Below are 26229 nucleotides of genomic sequence, written 5' to 3'. Positions count from 1 at the left end.
TAGACTTGGAGGGAGGGGCTTAAATTCCGGGGGCGGAGCTAATCCAATTAGACGGTCCGGTCCAGGGCTCTGGGCCAAGTGTTATAATCCCTCGGTGTTCAGGGGGCGGTGCTAACAGCTCTGGGGACCGAATAGAACTTTGGCTCCCACAAGATTTTGGGGGCGGAGCTTAGAGCCCTGTGGGTGGGTCTAGAGCTAATAAACAAGGGCTAAGGACTAGGCTAGAATCGGTTCGGGGAGGAGCTAGTGGATACCTGGGAGGGTTTGAAGCTCTTCTGTCGGGCCCTGGTCTTGCGAGAGGGCTTCTGGGAGATTCAATAAAAGATTGAGAAGATGGTATGGGGGACAGGGGAGTGTCTTCATCCTCCCCGTTCTCCTCTCAAAGCTGGGGCAACGCTTCGGGCTGAGAAGCAGAGAAAGCCCTGCCCCTTTCGACCATCTTCATTCCTATTGGTGGAGGAGCCTGCGCGACAGGCTCTTATTGGTTAGGAACAGGCGAGGAGGGGGGCGTAGAGAGAATACACTCAGGTTGTGGGCTGGACCAGACAGTACCTAGGGGGACCCCGGCGCAGCCAATCCTGGCCTGAAGATTCTGTTGCGGGGGACTGGCAGACGGTGTCCCGAGCCCCCTTTCTGGGCATCCTGGGGGATGACCCCGGTGCCAGGCCCGGCGCCGGCCGCCTGATGCCCGGCGGGCCAAGCTGGGGATGCTGGAACGGAGGGCGTTGCTATGGCAACGGGAGGCAGGGCCTGGGGGGGGGACCGGGCCCGGGCTGGGGCCGGGGGGGCCGGCGGTGGCTGTGTCGGGGCGATGGCGGAGCGCGGCCCGGCCTTCTGCGGCCTCTACGACACATCCTCGCTGCTGCAATACTGCAACGGTGAGACCCCTCCTCAGTTCAGACCCTGGCCTTGACTAGAGCTGGACCCATCTCCTCCTACCCCATCTCCTTCTTCCAAGTCTCTATCCCTTCCCTTGCTGAAGATCCCCTTTCTTTCCTTCAGCAGGACCCTGACCCCAGACCAAGGTCCCCATCCCCAAAGCCAGGATCTCCCACCCATTCACCCACTTGGATCTGCCCTTGCTCCCAAGGTGGCTAGATGGAGGGAGGGGCAGATCCCAATTGAGTTTATGGAAAGGAGAGAAGGCTTGAGGGACCACTGGGCCTGGAAATCTGCCCTCCTTCTCCCCCTCAAGCCTCTGGGACCCTCCGTTCTCTCCGTAGTGGAGAAACAAACAGATTAGAGTAGGAACGAGGGTGGGATTTGCTGTCGAGTTGAAGGCAGGAGTGTGCGACTGGTAGGGTGCCAGAGAACTTCTCCTCCATTATAGCCCCCGACCCAAGGCCAGTCCTCCCCCACTTAAGGCCCCACCCTTCTCCCTAGACAAATGAATGTGATACCAGAAGGGCCATTGGGGGTGTCAGGTCCAGAAGAGGGGAGCTGGGGGCAAAGGGGAGTAGAGACATGAGGAGACGTGGGAAGTGGGGGCTGGTCTTAGCAAAAGAGCTGAGGCCGGGGAACTGGTCAGGAGGGGTGGACGGCTTGAGTCATGGCGGTTGAGATGGGCAGGTCAAGCCTTCATAATGATGCTGGCTTTTCTGGGTGGGAGCTGAATTGTTAAGGTAAAATTGCTTCTGTTTCATTCAGGGGCCCTAAGAAGGGACCATCTTCTAGTTTAGAGGTCACTCGTCTGGGCACACTCCCAGATATGACCAAAGACCATTGGAGTTGGCAGAGGATCCTGAATGCTCAATTTGTCCTCCTCTGCCCCTCTAAGAGGCAGGATGACAGGGTCAATAAGCCTGGCCAAGTATGGTTTCTGCCACTCAAAGACTGTGTGACCATGCACAAGTAACTTCAAACTTCTGGGCTGCAGTCTTCCTTCTCTCCTCCTAAAAGGGCAGACTACAACTACAGGAGTTACCAGGAGCATATGTACCAAAAAATAAGTGAATCCTCTTCTGGGTTTACTGAGCACCTATCATGAGCCAGGAAACATGCTAAGTGTTTTGCATGAGCAGTGCCTAACACACAGAAGCTTGCAAAAACAGATACCATTTTTTGTAGTAGTATTAATGATAGGTAAGAGAGGGCTCAGCACAGGAACTGATTAGGACCCCTTCTCCCCTGCCGCCTGACCCTTTGCCCAGCTCTGCACACTCTGTACAACCTATGCCCTTGGTTTCCTCCTTTGCAAAATGTGAGGCCAACAGCATCACGTTATGGGTTCCCCCTTCCCTAATGGGTTCCAGGCGCAGATGGCTCTCTCCCTCTAACCTCTGGAGGCCCCCACCTTCCTCTGCAGGTTCAGGCAGGGATCTGCGAAGTATTGGATGGGGGGCAGGGCGGGCGAGGCCGGGCAGGCGATTGGGCCGCCGAGGGAGGGAGGGGAGGGACTGAGGGCTGCACTGCGGAGACCAGCGGGCAGGCAGGGCGGCCTAGGGACATGGGATGGCAGGTGCGACCTCCACGCCCCGTTCCTGTTTATGCTACGATCTTGACTTCCACCGGGCTGGGAGCCAGGGTCTCCTCGATTGTGGCCAGCAATGAGTCTGGGTATGAGTGGTCTGGGAGGGGGGCTATCTAGGATTCCCCACTTCGGGGAAAATGGGTGGGGTTGGAGGAGATGGAGGAGTCATTTGACTGCACTCTTGGTTTGAAGAGGAGGGGGAGATTCAAATCGGGGGTGTGAAGTACATAGGCAAAAAAAAAAAAAAAAAAAAAAAAGAAGGGGTGCAGAGGAGAGGCGCTCCAGTTGAGGAAGAGAGGTTGAGGGTCATCTCCCCTTCATCTCCCTTCCTCGGGTCTCCTCGGTGCCCTGTGCTGCCTGCATGCCCCAAGTCCGCCACCAGGGCCTGCAGAAACTCTATCCTTGCAGCGGGCCAACCCCTTGGTGAGGAGAGGCGGGGAGGGAGGGGATCAAAGCATGACTTTTGACTTGGAAAGTCTTAGAGACTGTGAGGGAACGTTAGTACCCACAATGGAATATAGATGTTTGTCAGAGAATGTTGGGGATCCGACTAGAAGGTTGGTGTCACTGGAGAAAGCTGATGTCATCCTTGAAATGTTGATATCACTCAGGCATTTAGCTTCTTAGTCATAGAATCTTTAAACCAGAGTGAGAGGCTCCTGGATTGGTAGAATCTTTGAAGAGAGGAAGGGACTTCCCCAGAGTCACACTTCGGGGCGCTGTGTTAGAGCGAGGAGGTGGGGAAGGGCGGGAGAGCGGTGGGGATTTCCTTCCCCCTGCGGAGCCCTCTTCCTGGGCCCATCTCCAAGCATCCCAGCCCCAGGTTGCGGAAGAAGTAGGGAGCGTGGCTGGTCCCCGCTTAGACCTGAAGAACCAGGAGGGATGCCTCGGGCTTGAAGCTCCTGGGTGGCCCCAGCAGCCCGCGCTCCCCCTCCTTCCAGATGACAATTTGTCGGGCACGAGCGGCATGGAGGTGGATGACCGCGTGTCGGCGCTGGAGCAGCGGCTGCAGCTGCAGGAAGACGAACTGGCTGTCCTAAAGGCGGCGCTGGCGGACGCGCTGCGTCGCCTGCGGGCATGCGAAGAACAGGGCGCGGCGCTGCGTGCGAGGGGCACACCTAAGGGTCGCGCGCCCCCGCGCCTAGGCACCACCGCCTCGGGTATCCTGGTTAGGCTGGAGGAGCGAGATGGGAGGGCCCGGCGCCTGGACCTCACACTCACCCTCTTCTGTCCTTTCAAACCCATCTATCCAGTGTGTCAGCTCTTGAAAGGCCTTCCCACGAGGGCACCCCTCAATGGCTCGGGACCCCCGCGGCGCGTGGGCGGTTATGCCACGTCCCCATCTTCCCCCAAGAAGGAGGCGACCTCCGGGCGCAGGTAAGGCCACAGCAAGCCGAATCCCCAGCCTCTTCCACCACTTTTTGTGAGATGGAGGATGTTCGTAAGGAGAGGGAGAGATCCATGTGCCCCATCTCCAGCAGCCGAGGGTGCAGGGAGGCCCAGACCTGCCCGAGGCATCTCCTGCTGGTCTTACAGGTTCTGACCCCAGCACTGTGCTCTTTCAGCAGTGGCCGCCGCTACTTGTCACCAGAACGCCTCGCCTCGGTGCGTCGGGAGGACCCCCGCAGCCGCACCACATCCTCCAGCAGCAATTGCAGTGCCAAAAAGGAAGGGTAAGTTTTGGGGCGGGGTCACGTCACCGAGGGTGGAGTCAGAACCCCAGGCAGACAGGAGAGTGGATAGGGAATTTAAAGTCAAGCTTCCCGCCACCGCCACAAGGTCATTGCTTAGAGTGGGGTGAGCTAGCTCAGAATGCGGGTACAGTGCTTGAGGCGGCTTAGTCAAAATGGAAGGCCAGGAGGGGTGGAGCTAATGCCGAGGGGCGTGGTCCGAGCCTTCCTGACGGAACTGGAACTCAGAATGCTTGGAGGGGCAGGGTCTTCTGGGTGAGCCAGTGAGGAATTCGGGGAGGAGCCAGCATCATGGGCGTGGCCATTAAGGTGAAAGAGAGTCCTCTTTGAGTCTAGGGGTGGAGTCAGGGCCGACACCCTAGAATTTATGCAGCGAATAGAGGAATCAGAGGGAGGAGTGTGGTTGGAATTTGAGGATGTGGCCAGAGTGATAGACTGGTGGAATCAGAACCTCGGGCGAGGGGTCAGAGAGGCTGAGATCAGGTGGGCACCTGTCAGATTTCCAGAGCCCTGCACCTAGCGGAATCAGGGAACTGTCGGGTGGTAATAGGCGTGACTTGAAAGTCGAGCACAGCCTTAGGGAGGTGTGGTCCAATCTCAAGAGGCGGAGCCAACTTGGAGGACTTGAAGGGACTTTTAACACTGGGACTGAACCAGGTGAAAGGGAAGACTGCCTGGTGGGGCCAGAGGAGAGTGGCCTAGGGCTTGGGAGTGGCCTAGGGCTTGGGATTATCTAGAGACTGAGTCAACCCATGGGCAGGGTTGGGAGGAGGGAGGTGGGTATGATCAGAGCATTGGGCGTGACTAACTATTGGGAGGCGGGGCCATTTGAAAATTGGGCGGAGTCCAAAACTAAGGGGCGGGGTCTCTGTGCAGTGGGTGTGGTCAGGGCTTAGAGGCTGGGCTAAGGCAGGACCAGAATTAAAATCCGCACAGTTCGATTTCACTGAAATAATAGCAAATGCATTATGTGTTAACCTGGCTCAGTGGCGCACGCCTGTAATTCCAGCTACTCAGGAGGCTGGGGCAGGAGGATCGAAAGTTCGAGGCCAGACTCAGCAAACACTATTTCAAAAATAGAAAGGGTTGGGGATGTAGCTCAGTGGCAAAATTCCTCTGGGCTCAATCCCCGTTATCCCCCCCAATTGTGCCAAACACCACTCCAGGTGCTTGCAGGAGTTAATTAATTTCATCCTCCCAATTACTTGGAGAGGTGTAAGTACGCTGATTATCCCCTCTTTTAAACGAGGAACCCGTGCAGATGGGCAATGGGCAACTTGTTCACACCGCTAAAAAGAAGCAGAACTGGGGTCTGGGTTCAGGCAGGGGCGCTCCAGCGTTCGTGTTCTCAATCACTCTCCCCCACCCCCAAAAAAGAGCCCGGTACCGGGACTCCGCAGGTCGGGATGTGGGACCCGGCGGCACCCGCGGGCTCCAGGGGTCGGCCGCGGAGGGCGGGGCAGGGTGCGGCGGCGCGGGCGCCTCCTAGGGCCGGAAGCGGCGGAGCCCGGCCCGGCTCCACCCCCGGCCCCGAAGCTCCGCCAGCCGCCGCCATGAGTAGCTTTGGAGCCGGGTGAGACCCTCTCGCAGACCCCCTCCTCCCCGCGCTCCCGGGGCCTGGATCCCAGGCCGCCCTATCCCCAGGGACCCGGGTCCGAGAGCCTCACCCCTTTCGCCCGCGGAGCGAATGTGGAGACACGCCCCTTCCCTGCTTCTCTCGCTGCTTGAAGTTTGGGGAGCTGGAGGGCTGGGGTGGGGAGAGCTGGGGAGCATCGTGCTGATTAGGAGGGAGGGGTCTCTGGTGACTCCCCTCTTCCAGGATCGCGGCCCCGCCACTTCGTGCTGTGTGATCTTTGGCGATCACTGCCTCTCTGGGCCTGTGTCTTAGGCTCTGCAAGATCAACCGAGCAAAGCACACGGCCTGCAGAGAGGCAGCGCTCCGCTCCTTACTCGGCCCCCATTATCCGTCAGAGACCTCCGGGGAGCGGTGGGGTGGGGGAGTGGCTCCTCATCTTTTCTGACCCGCCTCCTCAAGCACTTTCTTTTTTTCCCTTTTCTTTTCTGCGTCCTTTCCTGACAGCAAAACCAAAGAGGTGATCTTCAGCATGGGTGAGTGGCCAGAGAGGGAGGGGCTTGCTGGGGTGGCAGGCCAGAGCCAGAGGTCAGGGGACCTGGCTACTGGGTCTTTGCTTCTCTGGCCTCAGTTTCTCCCCTTGTTTAAAAAAGAAAAAATGAATCCCAAGAGGAATGGGAATGAGACGGGGCTGCTGCCCACGCCTGACCTCTGGGGGTGTCTTGGCAGAGGATGGCTCTGTGAAAATGTTCCTGAGGGGCCGCCCTGTGCCCATGCTAATCCCGGACGAGCTGGCGCCCACCTACAGCCTGGACACCCGTTCGGAGCTGCCATCCTGCCGGCTCAAGCTGGACTGGGTGTATCCTTTGGTTTTAATCCCTCCCTGGGTGCCAGGCACCTGCAGGAGACAGCAGTCTCAGTGAGGACTTTGGTGGGAGAAAGGGACAATAGTGCTGAAGGTGGGGGTTCCCAGGAGAGCAGAGGAAAGCAGGTCAGCCCCAAACAATGGCCAATGTTTGCTAAGTGCTTTTGAGATGTCAGATTCTCTTCTACCAGTGGGCAGCTTCTAAGCCCAGAGACAGATGAGAACTCAGAGACCATGGAAAAATAAACAAGATCATTTCACTTAGGAATAAGTGCTGGGGACACCATAACCTGGGGTCACGTGAGGGGAGTAGTGGGGTTTCTGTGGCGGGAAGTACATTTGAGCTGAGAAATGAACACTTAGGTCCAGGCAGAGGGCTCACTCAGTAGGTGCAAGGACTCTGTGGCCATAGTGACCTTTCTGTGTTTGAGAAACATAAAATGGGTAAGAGCCCTAGCTTTGGAGCCTGGTAGAGATGGGTTCAAATCCCAGCTCTGCCCCCAGCTGACTGTGGGACCCTGGATAAGTCATCTTACCTCTCTCTGCCCCTGTTGTCTCGTATAAAAAATGGGTTTCACAGTCTCAGAAGTGTAGGACTGAAATAATGCAGGGAAGTGCTGTGCTCATAGTTCATTCTCTGTACACAGGGATTGATGAAGTAATAGCCAGTCTTTATCCATCACTGATTACATGATGGGCGAGGTTCTCAGTGCGTCCATGTACAAACACATGGGATAATATGATCCTTCTCTTGAGAATTGAGAGTGTTGTATTTTTGCAACTGGTGACCCCAAGAAGGGACCCAGCCCTGTCCTGGGGAGTCAGAGAGCCCAGCAGCTTTGAGTCCACAGGAACCCAGCCCTGCCTACTTCTCCCTGGGCCTTGGTTTCCTCCCGAGAGGCCTCCTGGGAGCCCACAGTCTTCTCCAGGAGGCTGGAAATACCCACAGGAATGCGGCCCAACTGTCCTGCCAGGAGGACTTGATAAACTTGAAAGTTGGCTAAGACTATGCAAGTTAATGTGGGCCTCGGACTGCCCGTCTCTGTAACGACTGCAGGGCAAGAGTGGTTTCTATGGGGCCAGGATGTGTAGTCATTTTGAATGTCTAGGACAGCAGGTTGGGGACATAGCAGTGACCACTGATGGTGTCCACCTGCCCTGCTGGAATTCACAGTCCAGTGGGGTAATGAACTTATTGACAGTGACAACCCAGGGTGCATGAGGCCCTGACGGGTCAGGACGGGGCTCGGCCTGGAGCCAGGGAGGGCTTCCCGGGGAGGAGGTGCAGATGTGAACAGCACAGCCCCGGCTCCCCCACTGCACTCCCTGGGCAGTCACCAAGTCAATCAGCCGGTCGCCCCGTAAGGCGAGTCCAGTGGAGCAAATGAGCCCGAGAGTGCAGGAGGTGACAGCTGTGAAGTGTGGCGGGAAGGGTGGACCAGGCGAGGGCCCTGGAGTGGCGGAGGTCATGATCTTGGCATGTTAATGGACTCCAAAATCAGAGAGCGAGGAAGGCGCAGTCCCGACGAGGCCAGGGAAGGGCCCTGGGAACCACCGAGTCCTCAGCCGCGCACAGCCATTCATCCAACAGTGGACTCGTGGTGTGCACAGGGTGCCAGGTCCTGACATGGGCACAGCAGATACTCAAGTGAACAACACAGACGAGGTCCCTGCCCTGCCAGAGCCGTCACTGTAACCCCAGAGACGAGTCGTGGCTGACAGGACGGATGATGTGGAGTGCAGAGTGCGCTGGAGGAGTGGGCAGAGTGGGTGGCTTTGCAGTTTCAAGTAGAATGTCAGGAAAACCCTCTGCGGGAGCTGACAGTTGAGCCAGACCTGAAGGAGGTAGAGAACTGAAGGGAAGGGTACCCAGCTGGTGGGATCAGCACCTGCAAAGGCCCTGAGGTGACAAAGCTAGTGTGAGTGGAGCCGGGCACGTGGGAGGGGAGCAAGGAATGGGGCCCACATAGGCCAAGCTGGACCTTTTTTTTTTTTTTTTTGGTACCTGGGATTGGTACTGAAAGTTGCTGAGGCTGGCCTCAAACTTGTGATCCTCCTGCCTCAGACTTCCAGACTGTTGGGATTACAGGTGTGCACCACCATACCCTGCTGTCACTGGGTTTTCATAGGATTCCTGTGGCCTGGTTTGGATTGGGGGGGTTTAGTTTTCCATGCCCTACTGCACCAATTGCTACAAACTTGGTCACTTAAAATAACGGAATTTTTTTTTTTTTTTTTTCTGACAATTCTAGAGACCAGAAGTCCAAAATCAATGTGTTGGCAGGGCCACATCTCTTCCAGAAGCTTTGGGGAAAAATCTGTTCCTTGTCATCTCTTGGCTTCAGGTGGCTGCCAGTGACCCTCGGGCTACTTGACTGATAGCCGCGTCACCCCAATCTCCATCCTCACCCCCCCATATCTGTGTCTTCTATGCCTTATAAGGACACTTGTCATTGGATTTAGGGCCCACATAACACATCCCAGAAGTTCTCATCCGGAAATACCTAATTACATCCACAAAGACCCATTTTCCACAGGTCAGAAAAACAGGTTCCAGGGGCTAAAAGCTGGACCCATTTTGGGGGGGAAGACCACCATTCAGCCCATTCCAGAGGGTGGAGTGGAGGCAGGAAGACCTGCTCCGCTGACCTCCTGGGTCTGTGGCCAGCACACAGCAAGCACGCTCCTTAACAGGCCCTGGGCGCCTCTAGCTACGGCTACCGCGGCCGCGACTGCAGGGCCAACCTTTACCTGCTGCCCACCGGCGAGATCGTGTACTTTGTGGCCTCTGTGGCCGTGCTGTACAGCGTGGAGGAGCAGAGGCAGCGCCACTACCTGGGACACAACGATGACATCAAATGGTGAGCTGCGGCAGGCAGAGGAGGGCACAGGGCTGGCCAGGGTGCAGGTCGCCCCGCCCCTCCCGGGCCTCCTTCCACGCGGCTGCCTCCGGGCCCCGGGGTGGGGCGGGGCAGAGCCCTCCAACATCCCCGACTCTGGCGGCAGCGCAGCCCGCAGGCGGATTTCAGTGGGAAAACGCAGATCGATGGTGAATATTTCAAGGGTTGGTGACTTAACTCAATGCCTGGATGTTTTTCTTTTTTCTTTTTCATTTTTAGCTTCATTTGAAAAGCCTGAACTGATAGAGCAGTTGGAGAGTTGCGGCCCCCTTAAATCTCTGTTTTCCTGGATGCTATTTTTAGTCCAGACCTGAGGTCTCTTGGGCATTGGAGTTACAGAGAGACCCAGGCCTAAGTCTCCCTTCTGATATTCCTTTATCGCTATTGAAGGACAAAAATCAATGTTTATCGACTAAATAACTCAATCAACTAGTTTGCCGAATGCATGGCCAGACGCCGAGTCGGTGGAGGGTGCAGACCCTGCTGCAGGAGGGTCCTGGTCCCTGTGATCCCTTAAGTCCCTTACGTCCCTTACGTCCTTCCCTCTGCCCCCTTTCTGCAGCCTGGCTGTCCACCCGGATATGGTCACCATCGCTACAGGACAGGTGGCCGGCACCACCAAGGAGGGGAAGGTAATGGAGCTGAGGGGCCGGCGGGGAGGGAGGACAGGACACAGCCAGGCCCCCAGGTCACAGGCCTCTCTTCCCGGCAGCTGCTGCCGCCCCACGTGCGCATCTGGGACTCAGTTTCCCTGTCCACCTTACACGTGCTGGGCCTGGGGGTGTTTGACCGAGCCGTGTGCTGCGTGGGCTTCTCCAAATCTGTAAGTCCTTGGGCCACCCTGACGTGCCGCCCCCTCCAACAGCAAGTCAAGAGCCTGTGCCTTCCTACCTGCTGCAGGCGCCCAGCAGGCTGTCCCAGAGGCGGGGGAGTTCCAGGCACTGGGACCACGGCAGCCTCTGTGACCCCCAAAGCTGCGTGATTATCCACCTGGAGGCCCGCGTGTGGCCTGGTCTGTCCCGTGCTGGCAGCATTTCCCGGGAGATGGGGTGAAGCCCGTCTGCGTTAGGGGAGGATCCTCACCTCCTGGGCCTTCTGAGCCTGTTGGCTCCTTTGTGCCTCCAGGCCCAGGTCGTCCAGAAGGCCTGAGTGAGCCCTGGGGAATTCGTAGAGCAACTTGACTTTTCCATAACGCCCGAGCGTGTGATCGGTGGGCTTTTTTTTTTTCCCTTTTAAGTCATATTTTACATTTTTATTATAACTTTTGGAAGTGCTAGTCTGCGACAGACTGGGAAGTGAAAAGCAAGCCTTCCTCCCACAGATAGGTTAAGGAGCGCCGGACCAGAGCCTCCCAGATTTCCTGAGGCCTGAGGAGACATTTGAGAGTTTCAGAACAAAAAAAGCTATCTTGTGGCCAAATCATGGAGGGAAAGGACCCCAAAACTCCACGCAGCCCTGCCAATTCAAAATGAACAAGAGGTATAGGAAAATCCCACCTTATACCAACTGTAAAATGGTTGGATTTCACAGCCATGAAGTCACAGCATGTGCAAGTGCACTTGAGACGATATCAGCAAGGATTCCCGGCTCTTCCTGCAGGCAGCAGAAAAACCCAAGCTAGGGACCAGTCATCTCAAAAGGCCACACCTTCAGGGAACTGAGGGTGTCCTTCCGTGGCAGAGCAGGAGGCGCTGGGTTCAGTGGCAGCACCATGAAGGGGTCGTCGTGGTCCCTGGTGGGGTGTATTTTAGTATGTCTCAGATGCCCGGCCAGGGCCACCCTGACCTCCCCTTTCCCCCTCTGCAGAATGGAGGCAGCCTGCTGTGTGCGGTGGACGAATCCAATGATCACATGCTGTCCGTGTGGGACTGGGCCAAGGAGACCAAGGTGGTGGATGGCAAGGTGGGGTGACCACTGTCCCCCCCTGGGGTGCCCCTGTGGGACGTGCCCATCCTGGGAGTTAGGAGTCTGGAATCAGGTAGACTTGTGTTTAAGGCCTGGCTCTGCCGTTGGCTGGCCATGTGACTTTGAGCAAGGGACTTACACTCCTTGCACCTCAGTGTCCTCATCTGTAAAATGGAGATGACAGCAGCATCCTCCTCCCAGGGCCCTCGTGAGAAAGTTGGGGTGCCACGTGGGTGGAGCAGGCGCCACAGAGGGGCAGTGAGACGGCCCCTGACTAGGCAGAGGTCCTGCCATATCCAGGGCAGACCTTGATTGGCCTCTGTGGACAGTGGCCTGTTTCATAGGTGACACATGACAGGGAGAGAGATACTTGCCCGTGGTCACATACCCAGGTTGGAGGCAGGAAAATTGGGTTCAAGACAGGGCCTACTGCTTGGGGAAGGAGAAATAGTTAAAGAGGTTGAGCCCTGGAGTCGAACCTGGGTGAGTTTCCAGACACTCTTACCTGGCTGTGTGGCTTTAGGCACGCAGCTTGCCCTCTCTGAGCCTCATGTCTTCATCTGTAATGGGGATTGGGTTGCTAGTAGATCTTGTCTCACAAAGTACTCTGAGGATTGAATGAGCTAGTGAATGGAATGACCTTAGTGCTTAGTTCAGGGCAGAGGCTCTCATGTCCACCATGATGCTGGTGATGAGGGAGATGATGATGCTTCACTGCCTGGCCCTGCCTTCCATACTTTAGTTTGCCACATAGGAAAGGTACAGCGAGTAGGTGTGCAGTGCACAACCCACACAGCTGTACAGGGAGGACCTGGTGACTTTGAGTTGCTCATTTGGAATCTTCTACACCCCCCGAAGTGCTCCAACGAAGCTGTGCTGGTGGCCACCTTCCACCCTACGGACCCCAGCCTGCTCATCACTTGTGGGAAATCCCACATCTACTTCTGGAGCCTGGAGGGCGGCAGTCTGAGCAAGCGGCAGGGCCTCTTCGAGGTGAGTGCCAGGTGCGGGGATTGGCTGGCCCTGAGGGAGGCAGGCAGGGGACCCAGTGGGACACCAAGGCAGCCCTGAGCATCCCAGAGGCTGGGAAGTACAGGGATGCAGAGCTGTGGCCGTGGGGGCCTTGGTCTCCTTATCCAGACCGTGGGGATGAGCCTCCTTAACATGGAAGGATTCAGTGGGATGGAGAACATAATAGCTCCTAGGAGACAGTAAATGCTCAATAAATGGGTCCTGCGCCCATCTCTATGGAGAGAGGCCGGAGGCTGGGTGGCTGAGAGACACAAGCTGAGACAGACTGAGCGGAGGCCTGGGAGGGAGGATGGGAGGCCTCTCCATGCCCAAAGGAGCGCTCCGAGAACACTGGGCATGGTAGAGATAGGGCGAAGGAGGTGGGCAGAGGCAGGGAGGGGACCAGAGAGGAGGCAGGACGGGCTGGGAGGGAGGGGCATGAAGCAGGACAGACTGCGGGCAGATGGGAGAGAGGTCGGGGGCAGAATGAAGGGGCAGGAAGGGGCCTGGGGGCACGGGGAGTCCAGTGCTTCTAGGAGGGCGATGGTGCCCTCCCCGGATCGCACACCAGAAGCATAGAGGGCACCCCTGGACCACAGTCCTGGATGTGGGTGACCTCAGCCACGCTCTGGCACCTTCCTCTCCTCCTCTGCCTTAGAAACACGAGAAACCAAAGTATGTGTTGTGTGTGACCTTTTTGGAGGGCGGCGACGTCATCACTGGAGACTCCGGGGGCAACCTCTATGTCTGGGGCAAAGGTTAGTATCACCCCATCAGTGTAGCCCCCAACCCGGTTCCCCATCGCCCGTGCCCTGCCTCCTTCCTAACCCGCTCCTGGGAGTGAACGCCATGGCGGGGCGCAGCCTTACCCGTGCAGTCAGTCCATCGCCCTCCGGAGCTCAGCTTGGATCCCACCTCCATGAAGTCTTAGGGATTCCCCAGCCTCAGCCTCCGAAAATCCCACGTTAGGGATCAAGTCTGAACCACGAGTCAGCTGTCAATGGAGGCTTGAATGGAGGCACCCGGTGGCTGGGTGGGTGGCTGTGTGGACAGATGCTTTGTCGCAGTCTGGGTCCGTGACTGAGCGGAGGGTCTGCCTAGTGAACGAATGAAAGAATGGGAAAGTTCGCGTGTCGCCCTGCTTAAGGGGCAGGTGATTGGGCGGATGAACTTTAGTCTCCGACCGCACCACCCAGAATGCGGCCGCACCACCCAGAATGCGCCCATCTTCTCTGAACATTTAAATCAATGAGTGGCCGTGGCCGCTAGAGGGCGGGTGTGTTCATGAACAACTTGGCCTCGTCCCGGCGGAGGGTCTGTGATGGCGAAGGGATGCAAGAGTGCCCGAATGGTCGTGCAGCTGTTGGATGAATGTGCCATGAGGCAGAGATTGTTCCGGGCCAGGGCTGTGGCGCAGGGTGGAGCGCTTGCCCGGCATGTTCAAGGCCCTGGATTCTACCCCAGCCCCACCCAACAAGAACAAAAAAGAGAATAGAGGTTCCTGCCAGACGTGGTGGCACCTGCCTGTTATCCCAGCTACTCAGGAGGCCAAGGCAGGAGGATTTCTTTTTTTCTTTCCGTTTTGGGGATTGAACCCTGGGGCTCTTAACCACTGAGCCACATCCCCAGCCCTTTTGAGTTTTGAGACAAGGTCTTGCTAACTTGTCCAGACTGACTTGGAACTCAAGATCCTGCCCCAGCCTCCCAAGTAGCTGGGATTACAGGTGTGCACCGCTGTGCCTGGTTCAAAAAATTAATCAATGAGTTGCCCTGGACAGGATTCAACGGGTGAGTAGAAGTTTGTCCCAGCTCTTGACTAAGTGGGTGAATAAAGAGTGAATTGGGTGGGCTAGGGAGATAGCTCAGTTGGTAGGATGCTCGCCTCCCAAGCACAAAGCCCTGGGTTCTAATCCCCAGCACCGCAGGAAGAAAAAAAAAAAAAAAAAAAAAAAAAGGAAGAGTGAATGGGTTATCCCAGGCTGTGGAGAGCAGGGGAGCGTGAAGTTTTGGGCCTGGGTACTTTTGCTTTTCCGTACATAACACTTTTTATTTAGGACTGTGCTGGAAATTACGCCCATTTCGCAATAGGTTCAGAGCAGTGCAGCTCTGGGCATAGTCAGGACACTTGGGCTCTAAGGTCCCTCCCTTTTTCGCTCCATCTGTCACTCTGCTCTGCCCCTCGGCCTATAGGAGATGGGCCTGAACCAGACATGGCTCTGTGACCTCGGGTAAAGCCTTTGCCTCTCTGGGCTTCAGATTGCCTGCTTGTAAGCCAAGGGAGAGGCAAGGATTATCTTCAAGTGCCAGTTCTGGTAACCGAGGGAGCTTGGTCCCTGGTGCCGTTACCCATCAGGGCTGCGCAGTGGGAGTGGAGTTGGTTTGGAAGCGGGAAGGGCCTGGGTTCAGGTCCCAGAACATAGTGTGCGCTCTCTGTGGCCTTGGGAGAGTCATAGCCTCCTGAGACTCAGTTGCCATATCTATAAAGTGGGTACAATGCCACTACTTTGCTACTGTGTTGTTCTGAGTGTTCCTTGTGATCACACAGCGGAGAATGAGCTCTGAACAGTTCCTGGCAGTGTGTCTTTCCCAGGGGACTGTACACAGTGGGGCGGGACAGGGTCTGATTCATCTCCATGCCCCCAGGAGATCACTAGGCCTGTCCTGCAGAGCTTCAGAGTTGTTGGATGATGGAAGAGGAGCCACCCCTGAGGCTGGTGGGATGGGAAGAGGAGGGGTCCTTCCTTCCCCACCACAGCCTCCTCCCTGGTCCCAAGCCTTAGCCCCTCCAGTGCAGTTTGTTCCAGAAGCAAATGCAAAACATGACCCTGCCTCCCCTCTCCCCTCAGAGGCCTCCCTCACGCTCAGGCCCTGCCTCCTCCTGTCCCAGTCCTCAGGCCCTTGGGTGTGCCCTGAGTCACACCAGGTTTCTCCCAGGTCCCTAGATAGTGCCTGCTCTCTGCCTTCCTAACACAAGGCTGCTCTCTCTGTCTGGAATGTCCCTCTTGCCCCAGCAACTTCCACTCAGGCTGCAGATCTCTGCTCACCCGGCACCTCCCAGCCCACTGACAGGCAGCTGTTGAAGTGGGTGGGTGATGGGCGGCTGGGCCAGTGGATGGATGAGGGAGGGTGGGAGGAAGGGTGGATGGACCAGTGACAAAGAGATGGGAGGTGGGTAGTGGTGCGATGGACAGACGGCAAACGTGGGTAGGTGGCTGTGTGCCTGAGTCAGGGTGGAGGGCGGATGTCAGTTCTGATGATTTAATGGGTGGCTATTAAGGTGGCCGAGTCCGTGGGTGGCGGGTGGAAGGACGGAGCTGGGGAACTGGTGGATGTAGGCTCCCGTTCCAGATGCTCCCAGGGGTCAGCACAGGGCAGCCTCCGCGCTGACCCCGGGCCCCTGCAGGTGGCAACCGCATCACCCAGGCAGTGCTGGGCGCCCACGACGGCGGCGTGTTTGGGCTCTGCGCCCTGCGGGATGGCACGCTGGTGTCCGGAGGAGGCCGCGACCGGCGGGTGGTCCTCTGGGGTTCTGACTATGGCAAACTGCAGGAGGTGGAGGTGAGGAGGCAGGGACCCTGGGAGGAGGAGGCCCCGCCAAGCAGGGCTCCCTCGGCATGCCCCCAACCCCACCCTCCTGTCCTGCGCCATCTGCCCGCCCAGGTCCCTGAGGACTTCGGCCCCGTGCGCACCGTGGCAGAGGGCCGGGGGGACACGCTCTATGTGGGGACCACCCGCAACTCCATCCTGCAGGGCTCGGTGCACACAGGCTTCTCGCTGCTGGTGCAGGTGAGCGTCTCCCTCCGCGGCTGCAGCTCCGCTCTTACCAACAGCCCTCCTGTCTTCCCATGCCATGTCCCCTCACCTGCCCGCCCGTCCCTTCTCCTGTAGCCTGACACAGCACTTACCGTCCCTTGCCCTGTTCCACCCTTAGCCCCCACTGCCCTGGCCCTGACCCTGACCCAGGGCTCCCCAGAACCACTGCAGAGGTCCCCACACCCCACACAACCACTGCCTCCTGTCCTTTGACGGGGGTGGCATCTTCCTGTCTGGTTGGTAAGTACTCTGGCACTGTCACACTGTCACGCAGGCCATCGCTCCAGGGCACGAGAGGGCCCTCCTGGGATCTACGGGATTTCTTCTTGCAGCTCAAATGACCCTTCCTTCCTTCCTGGTGTGCCTGCCCCCTGCCCCCACCCGGTTGAAGCCCTCCTCCCCAGAGGCAGTAGAGTGGTTAGGAGCATGAATTCTGGGCTGGGACTGCCTGGGTGTGAACCCCAGTCTCTTCATTAGCTGTGTGATATTGGCCAAGTGAGTAACTTCTCTGTGTGTCTGCAAAGTGAGGAGAATAACAGAACCAAGTGCACAGGGGTTTTCGAGGACCCAGGGTCACTTCATACCGGCGTTTAGAATGGTGCCTGACGCAGGCAGTCAGTGCTCACAGAGTCTTGGCCAGCGTTCCTCCTTGTTCAGGGATCCCCCGCTTCCTTCATCCGTCTGTGGATTTTCCCATGGATAGTCTAGCCGAAGTCTGTGCTGCTGCATTTAGGTCCCCCTTCCGCCTTGGTTTCCATATGAAGATGATGAAAGAAAGCAAGGGCCAGAGGGATTTTCTAGGTGTCCCAAGCCAGAAGGACTCTAGAACTCTCTAATAATAAAAGGACTCTAATAATATTCTAATAATGCTACTTAGATTAGTTATTATTAACATTAGTATAACTAATTATGTGGATATTAACTGTCGACGATTGCCATTATGATTATGTCATTATTAATAACATACTTATGTTTTATGTGATTAATAATAATAGCTACTCCCATTTCATGGGCACAGCTCTGAGCTAGCCTTAGGATTTACACTTTCCACCTATGACCTGAGTGAACTCGGCAACGCCCTGGGCCACACAGAGACTGGCCCATTTTACAGAAGATAACACTGAGACTCCAGGAGAAGTCCTCTACCTAGATGACTGGTCACCAGTCAGCAAGACAGGGCTGGGACCCTCCATGAAGTCTGGGTTCTGTCTGGCTCCAGGCAGACTTCAGGACTTCCCAAGTCCATGGAGCTAGAGCCCCAGGGTGTGTGTCCAGGGTGGATGTAGCCTCCTGATGTCAGGCTCTGAGCCACTACTCTCTCCTGCTTCCTGCTGGCCAAAGAGAAAGGCAGCAACCTGGGAGAAAAGGGCAGGATTTGCCTCAACTCATACTGGGGCAGGAGTCAGCTGGTCAGGGGGAGGGTGGTGCTGGGGAGAGGTCTTCCCTGAGCCACCCGGGACAGGCGAGTTGCTGGGCTGGTCCAGCGCCTCTGCCTGGCATCGGGTTTGGGTATAGAAGGGCCAGGATGCCCGTCTCCATCTTGTCCTCCATTCCTGCTAGGGCCATGTGGAAGAGCTGTGGGGCCTGGCCACACACCCCACCCGTGCACAGTTTGTGACCTGCGGGCAGGATAAGCTGGTGCATCTGTGGAGTTCAGAGTCTCATCAGCCGCTGTGGAGCAGGATCATAGAGGTGAGGGGCAGGGGACTGGACAGACCCTTCTGCCAGAACCCCATATTCCATGCCTTGTGGCTGCGTGCCTCAGGGGGAGACCACACAAGGTCTCTTGGCAGAGGGTATTTAACATAGGGATTGGGTGCCTATGTTAAATAGACGCCCTCTGGTGGGGCTGGAGAAACCAGTCCTTCACAGAATGAAGCCCAGAACTGACTGTCTAGGGAAAACTGGCAACAGTGAGGAGGGTGGGGAGTCAGCAATCATTGAGTTCGAGATCATGTTGGGGGCTGGGCATGGTGGATCATGCCTGGAATCCCAGCGACTCAGGAGGCTGAGACAGGAGGATTGCAGGTTCAAAGCCAGCCTCACCAAGTTAGTCTGTAAACAACCTAGTGAGACCCTGTTTCCAAATTTAAAAAAGGGTTGGGGATGTGGCTCAGTGGTTGAGCACTCTTGGGTTCAGTCCCTGGTACCTCAAAAAGATCATGTTGGGTCACAGGTTGCCGCTCAGTGAATGCTTGCCTTGCCTCGTTAGTCTCTGGGTTCTATCTCCGGGACTGCAAAATCAAACCAGGAGCATTCTGTCATCACTCCAGGAGCCAGGAAACTGCCACCAGCCCACTGCAACTGTCGACTCCAGAGCTAAACTGTCCCTGATGATGACCATTGGCCACCCATAGCTATTCCAACTTAAATTAGTTTAAAAAGTAAATAGAATTAAACTTAACTCCTTGGTTGCACTAGCCCCATTTCAAGAGCTCAGTAACCTCATCTAGTTAGTGGATACCATATCAGAAAGGGCAAGTAAGAACATCTTTGTTGTTATATAAGGTCCCATTGGACTGTCTTGTCCCAGAGCTACTCAGTGTGGGCTAGACTGGCACTGGCCAATACTCTCTGCTCCTGCGCTCAAGGCGCGTTAGTGCACCTGGGGTACTACTAGTACAACAAATGCCATTGCTTTCACAACCCAGCTGGTCAGCAGCACTGGCAGATGAACTCCACCTTCTGCTTTTCGGAACCTACAAAAATGCAATGGATTAGCCAACCCAGCATAGTGGCACACACCTGTAATCCCAGGGACTCAGGAGACTGAGGCAGGAGGATTGCAAGTTCGAGGCCAGCCTCAGCAGCTTAGGGAGACCCTCAGCAATTTAGAAAGACCCTGTCTCAAAATAAAAAAATAAAAAGGATGTAGCTCAGTGGTAAAGCACCCCTAGGGTTCAATCCCCAGTACCCTCCCTCCCCCTGCCAAAAAAAGAGCAGTGAATTGTCAGACCCAAATCTCAGCTGCATTCTACCTGCAAAGGATTTGGAGACATGTAGTCTTTTAACTCCCTGCCTGTGCAGGATGAGAAGGCATGAAGAAGGAGGATGGTCAGCTCATTGAATTCCCCACACTGTCCTTTGAGGCTTTTCTTCTGGAATCCTTGAGGGTTACCTGGGGTCCTGGAACACTGTGCCCTAAGAACTTCTGTGAGTGGAGGATAATGTATACCTGGTCATTATTAGGGATGTGTATTATAATCTTCATCTTGGCTATCTTTTTTTTTTTTTTGCTGTGCTGGGGATTGAACGCAGGGCCTGTGCTTGCAAGGCAAGCACTCTACCAGCTGAGCTATCTCCCCAGCCCGTCTTGGCTATCTTAATTGAACATCTACTATATGCCAAGCCCTCCCCCAAACCTTCAGGGTAGTAGAGATGATGGATCCCCACTTGGAAACAGGGTCAAGAAGGCAAAATTGCTTGCCCAACATCACAGTGTAGTTACAGCATAGCTAATCTTGATTGAGTGCTTATTGTGGGCCATCTTATTTACTAGCTTGCCATGGTAAGGACTTTGCAGCTTGTTTATAATGATTCTGGAAAGTGTATATTGGTTATCTCCATTTGCCAGAGGAAGCTTTCAAGGCTTGGACAGGGCAAATTATTTGATGTCACTCACAGACAGTGTTGTAGTCACAGTGTGAATGAACACAGGTCTAACGTGACTCCATGCTGCTTTTTTGCCTATGAACCAAATGTCCCCAAAATAAAAATTAAAAAGTATCATACCCCATGCTGATGGAGTAGGGAAACAGACACTCAGACACAACTGGTGGTGAGTCGATGCACGTTTATGGAAGGCAAGTTGGTATTACATATCAAAAACCTTAAAAATATGGATACTCTTTGTCCTAACAGTCCAACTTCTAGGAACTCACCTAAGGAAATCACCTTGGATGAATAAAAGAGCTGTGGGAATTTAGAACAGTAGCAAAAAAGGATCAGGAGACAGCCGAGTTGGGAGGATTGTTTTCTGGCCAGGTTCCAGGAAGGGAAATGGTTTCCAGGGCATCTGGGGCAGTGGGTCCTGGAAGACAGGAAAGGGAGGCGAGAACCCTCATGCCAGGCTGAGAGCCGTTGGTGGACGCCGGACTCCAATTCTGAGCCCTGCCTTTTCTCTCCCTTCTCAGGACCCCGCCCGCTCAGCTGGCTTCCATCCCAGTGGCTCTGTCCTAGCGGTGGGCACAGTGACTGGCAGGTAAAGCTGAATATTTGGGGAGGCTTCTCTGCCTTGCTGAACTGACCAAGAGCCCCACACCCTTATCTTCTTCCCCAAAGTCCATAGACATGTTAATTAGGCACCACCTGTGTACCCTGCCCTACACATTCTTTTGAAGTAAGCCTCTCCTCCATCTCTGCTGGGCCCTCTAATCCCTCTCTCAGGCCCCACACATTGCTGTCCCTCTGTGCCATGAGCTCACCTCTCCCCCACCATGCCTTCTTAAAGATGGCTGCTGCTGGACACGGAGACCCATGACCTGGTGGCTATCCACACAGATGGCAATGAACAGATCTCAGTGGTCAGCTTCTCCCCAGGTAAGGCGCTGCCCTGGGAGCCTCGAAAGACAGGGCCTGGGGACAGAGGCTCAGAGTTACAGGCAGGTGGAGCAGATGGAGCGGTGCCGCCTGGCCAGGAAGGGATGATAGTGGGTGGAACCTGGGACTCTCGAGGACGGGCTGAATCTGGGAGAAGAGGGGGCAGAGCCTGGGTCTCTCCTCATAGCCCCTCCCCTCCCCCAGACGGGGCGTACCTGGCCGTGGGCTCCCACGACAACTTGGTGTACGTGTACACGGTGGACCAGGGCGGCCGCAAGGTCAGCCGCCTGGGCAAGTGCTCGGTGAGTGGGCAGTGGCCCCCAGCCCGCGCCGCCACCCCGCCCAGAGGGTGCAGAATTAACCACTTTTCTACCCCAAGGGATCACAGCTTCAGCACTCAACTGACTTTGCCCGGACCACGTCCAGGAGTCTTGGCCCGTCTGCTCATCCCCTCCTGTCTTCCGAGCTTTCTCCTTCGTGTAGCCCCGCCCCCAAGTTCTAAACCCGCCCCCTTGTGCCCCGCCGCTCACGTCCTAAGCGAATCGTCTGTGTGGCCCCGCCCCCGTGTCTAGCTCTGCCCACTTACTCCAATTGCCATTGTCTTCTAAGCACATTTTTGTCAGCCCCGCCCATTGGAGTCTGGCCCCGCCCATGGGACTCTGGCCCTGCCCCACACTCGGAGGCCTGTGTATCCTCCCCCTAGCCCCTTTTGTGTTCTCACCCTCCCTCTGTATTTTGCCCTTCCTACTCTAACCCTGCCCCCTGTCCTTGGTTCTGCCCTCTCCTGCTCTAACTGCCCCATGCGCCCCCTGCAGGGCCACTCCAGTTTTATCACCCACCTGGACTGGGCCCAGGACTGCAGCTGCTTTGTTACCAACTCCGGAGACTACGAGATTCTGTACTGTGAGTTCTGTGAGACCCAAAGTCATTTTCCTCAGCCTCGTTTGCACGTGTGGTTCGCATAGGCTTCCCCAGGTCTGCAGGAGTAGAGGAGGCAGGGGCTTCAGGTCTCCCTCTGGCTGTCATTAGTCAGAGGCTGTTCTGATTTGGAATTCAGGAGCCCCTGGATTCGGATTTCCTCCCTGGTGGGCCCCACTTTGAACTTGGCCGTCCCCTCTCTGGTTGAATGGGTAGGAGCAGGTCTCTAAGCAGCTATCCCTGCTTAGGTTTGAGGTGTCTGGACCCCGAATCTGGCCCTCAGCCTGTCCAGAGAGGTGGAATGAGCTCCAGGACCTTGGCCTGGTCTGAGTGTACCTTGTCTGTGAAATGCATGGGTTTGGTCGTAGTTCTTCAGCACTGAACACCTCCTTGAACTTCTAACCCAGGGGACCCAGCCACCTGCAAACAGATCACCAGCGCAGACACTGTGAGGAACGTGGAATGGGCCACGGCTACCTGCGTCCTGGGGTTTGGGGTGTTTGGTAAGTTCTGGAATGCGGGGGGGTTCCACTGAGGACAGGAGGCCCAAGAAATATCCCAGACTCATCGTGGTTTTCACCGTCCCTTCTGGGTTACCTCCTTTACCTTGTGTGGGCAGTATGTGTGTCAAAGGAAAGGGCAGAGTGAGATGACTACTAAGGTTCCTTAGAGCTGTAATAACATGGGACCAAATGGGTGGTGGCACCTGGACCAGAGAGATCCTCAGTGCCAGTGGCCCAGCGACCTGGTCATTCAGGCCTGATGCAATCCATACATACTGCCTGAGCACCTCTGGGCTGACCCTGGTCTGGGCAGTGACCACAGCAGCCTCAGCCCTGCTCTCCGGGAACTCATGGTCCAGTGAGGGAGACACGCTTGTCCCCAGATAGGGATGACCCAGGGTAGATGGGGCTGGAAACTGAACTGGGGTGGGGAGGTGGCTAGTCTGGGAGGGAGTCGGGGAGGGCTTCCTGGAGGAAAAGACATCTGAGCTAGGACCTGGAGGATAAAGAGGAGGCAGGAGATGGAGAACAATCTGAAGGCAAAAGGAAACCCAAAGGTGACATAGAACTTGATGTTGGAGAAATGCAAGAAGCAGAGCAGCTAAATTGTGCACAGTTCACGGGGAGCACCGCTGAGGGATGAAGGTGGAGCAGTAGGTGGGGCTGGGCAGGCAGAGCCTGGAGGGTCACAGGCTTTCTCCTGAGACCACTGGGGAGTCATGGAAAGGTTCTGAGCTGTAGAGGGACAGAGTCAGCTTTGTGTCTTCAAAAGATAATTTTAACTCTAATGCTTGATAAAGACAGTAGGTGGGATGAGAATAGGGGGTGGATGTGGGGCTGCTCTTTTGGGGGTCCCTGGCCCCGGCTGACATCTTACCACTGCTCCCTATCTTGTCCAAAGGGATCTGGTCAGAGGGGGCTGATGGCACTGACATCAACGCCGTGGCCCGCTCCCACGATGGCAAGCTGCTGGCTTCGGCTGATGACTTTGGCAAGGTCCACCTGTTCAGCTACCCCTGCTGTCAACCCCGAGTGAGTCTCTCTAGGGTCCCTGGGGCAGCGGGTAGTAAACAGAGTTGGGGGCAAGATTTGGCAGCTCTGGTCCAATCCCACTCTTCTGCACGCCTTAATTTCCCCACCTGTACAACAAGGACTGTGGACTTGATCCCAAGGGCCTTTCTTTCTTTTGTAATTTTTTTTTTTTTTTTTTTTTTTGATACTGGGGGTTAGACCCAGGACCTGGCACATGTAGGCAAACGCTCTACCACTGAGCCACATCCCCAGCCCTTCTTTAGTTTATTTTAAGACAGGTTCTCACTGAGTTGTTGAGTCTGACCTCTAATTTGCCATCCTCCTGCCTCAGCCTCCCATGTAGCTGGGATTAATGCATGTGCCACTCACCTGGTTACAGGGCCATTCTTAACCTGAAAGTCAGTGAACTTCAGTGCTGAAGAAGTGGCTCTTTAAAGTTCTGAGCATCTGCAGTTCTGAGATCTTTGATTCTTCTTGTTAACTCAACAAATAATGAGCACCTACTGTATGCCTGGGCAAAGGGGATCCATCAGTCAACAAGACAAACAGGGTCTGCCCTTATGAAGCTGATGGTTTCAACAAATGATGGGTTATTTCAATTTCCCAGGATCTTGGATTTCCCTGTAGTCTAGGACAGGGACCAGACTCCAGTGCCACAGGGCCAAGTAGGTGGTCATGTGATGGCCTGAGACTGGGGAGCTACTGATGCCCATTTTAATGAGAAGCTGGTTCTGTGCAGTCAGGTCTGACATGATTTTAAAAGAGGCCAGAAATTAGGATTTTAAGTTGCACTCCCTCAATTTTTTTTTAACTTTTATTTATTTATTTTTTCATTGACTTTTTTTTGACAATGATGTTTTGTAAAAAATTTTTTTTTCATATATGTATATAGGGTAATAATGTCTGTCTCAATCTACTGTCCTTCCTTCCTTCCTATCCCCACCGTCCTTCCCATCCCCGCCACCCTACCCTTCCCCTCACTCCCCTCTGCACAATCCAAAGTTTCTTTATTCTTCCCTATCCACTCCCCACTATGGATCAGCATCCACTTATCTGAGAAAACATTCTGCCTGTGGTTTTTTGAGATTGGCTTATTTCACTTAGCATGATCTTCTCCAGTTCCATCCATTTACCTGCAAATGCCATCTTTTCATTCTTCTTTAAGGCTGAGTAATATTCCATTGTGTGTACGTGCCACATTTTCTTTATCCATTCATTTGTTGAAGGACATCTAGGTTGGCTCCATAGTTTAGCTATAGTCACTGTAGTATGCTGATTTTAAGCCCTTCTTAGAACTCCCTGGATTTTTAAGTAATGTCCACAACTGTGTTTCTAAAACTACTGTGAGTCACATTCAACTCATCCAAAAGCCACTAGCAGCTCACCCATGCCTAGCCAAGACTAGACATTGTTAATTTTTATGTTCTCTGGTTCTAACACAAAAAGCTTGTTCCAACATTTTATTAGGAAATTGTCATACATAAAAGCAGAGAAAATAAAACAGTGATCCCTCCTGTCACTAGTACGCATGTTCCACTATTATCGGATTTGGCATATTTGGATTCTGATAACAGAAATCATCTTTCTCTCTCTCTCTCTCTTTTTTAATTTTTTTTTTTTTTTTTTTTTTTTTTTTTTTTTTTTTTTGTGCTAGGCACCAAACCCAGAACCTTGTGCCGGAGGTGCAGAAGCTCCTCCACTGAGCTAAACCCCTGGCCCCAGCAGTCATTAACTTCTTAATGTAATCAAATACCCAGTTCCACATTCACATGGCTGTCTCCAAAATAGCATTCCACAGTTTTTTTAAAATCAGGATCCAGGCTGGGCACAGCGCTGCATGCCTATAATCACAGCCATTCTGGAGGCTGAGGCAGGAGGATCGCAAGTTCAAGGCCAGTCTCAGCAACTTAGTGAGACCCAGTCTCAAAATAAAAAAAGGGGGGAGTAGGGTGTATCTGCTGGGCACAGCTCAGTGTTAGAGGGCCCTTGGGTTCAATCTCTGGTGCTGCCAAAATAAAAAAAAAAGCTGGATCCGCACATTGCATTTGCTGGAGTCTCGCATCTCTTTATGAACAGTCTCTCCTCATTTTTATTTTATTTATTTATTTATTTGTTTATTTATTTATTTATTTTTTGCGGTACTGGGGATCGAACTCAGGGCCTTGTGCTTGCAGGGCAAGCACTCTACCAGCTGAGCTATCTCCCCAGACCTCATTTTTATTTTTACACCTTAACTTATTGAAGAAACCAGTTCCGTTTCCCATTGGGTCTAATTAAAGGAGGGGTTTATGGAGCAGAGGAGGGGGTCAGGGACAGGAGGACTGCGGGTTGGCCTTGTCCTCTCTGACCTCTTGTTCCATCTTCTTCCCCTATAACAGGCCCTCAGCCACAAATACGGTGGACACAGCAGCCACGTGACGAATGTGGCCTTCTTGTGGGATGACAGCGTAGCCCTAACCACAGGGGGCAAGGACACCAGTGTGCTGCAGTGGCGGGTGGTCTGAGCCCGGGCTCCCGGGGCCCCCCGGGGCCAGGGCAGAATCGGGTGGCCGGGCTGGAATTCTATTTTCGGGAGATGTCTATTGCCGAGTAGAGTAATATATACCCAGAGTACGTCTATAGCAGAGGGGGTTATGGGGGCGGGAGGGTGAACTGACAGACAGAAGTCTCTATTTATCGGGGTGGGAAGAGGGGGTCACAGTGCTCTGTTGCCATTGGTGTTTGGTTTGGGGTGTTTTTTAAGTTTATTCTTTTATATCATCCAAAAATAAAGACATGTGCACTGAGCCATGGTGTGAGCGTCTGTGTATTTGGTGTGTGCATAGACTGTCCTCTGTGTGTGTGTGTGTGTGTGTGTGTGTTTATTGCAGAGTTTTGATTGAGGGACTGTATTGGACGCCAATAACAGAAATCATCTTGCTCCCTCTTGGGCCAAAGAAGAACATGGTTGGCCCACATAGCCAAATAAGGAACGGCGAGCTGCCTCTAGATTTCAAAGTGGTCAAGTCA

General features: G+C 54.7%; 1 protein-coding gene across 1 annotated transcript; it reads left to right on the top strand.

The window, feature by feature from the left end:
* Positions 1-581: 581 nt before the first annotated feature.
* On the top strand, positions 582-25872 carry Eml2 (EMAP like 2). Its single transcript, XM_047529007.1, is given in 23 exon segments — positions 582-753; positions 756-878; positions 3412-3630; positions 3724-3847; positions 4036-4143; positions 6242-6270; positions 6464-6593; positions 9311-9460; positions 10062-10131; positions 10212-10322; positions 11306-11401; positions 12263-12397; positions 13074-13173; positions 15819-15973; positions 16076-16201; positions 17789-17920; positions 20362-20429; positions 20679-20767; positions 20972-21069; positions 21583-21670; positions 22093-22188; positions 23090-23220; positions 25599-25872. Coding segments are annotated over 23 exon segments (2550 nt in total). The 5' UTR covers positions 582-707; the 3' UTR covers positions 25725-25872.
* The last annotated feature ends 357 nt before the right edge of the window (positions 25873-26229 follow it).

The sequence above is a fragment of the Sciurus carolinensis genome, chromosome 16 (genome assembly GCF_902686445.1).
Source record: "Sciurus carolinensis chromosome 16, mSciCar1.2, whole genome shotgun sequence".
Taxonomy (NCBI): Eukaryota; Metazoa; Chordata; class Mammalia; order Rodentia; family Sciuridae; genus Sciurus; species Sciurus carolinensis.
The sequence above is the reverse complement of the archived record's forward strand: the minus strand, read 5'-3'. Positions and strand labels throughout refer to the sequence as shown.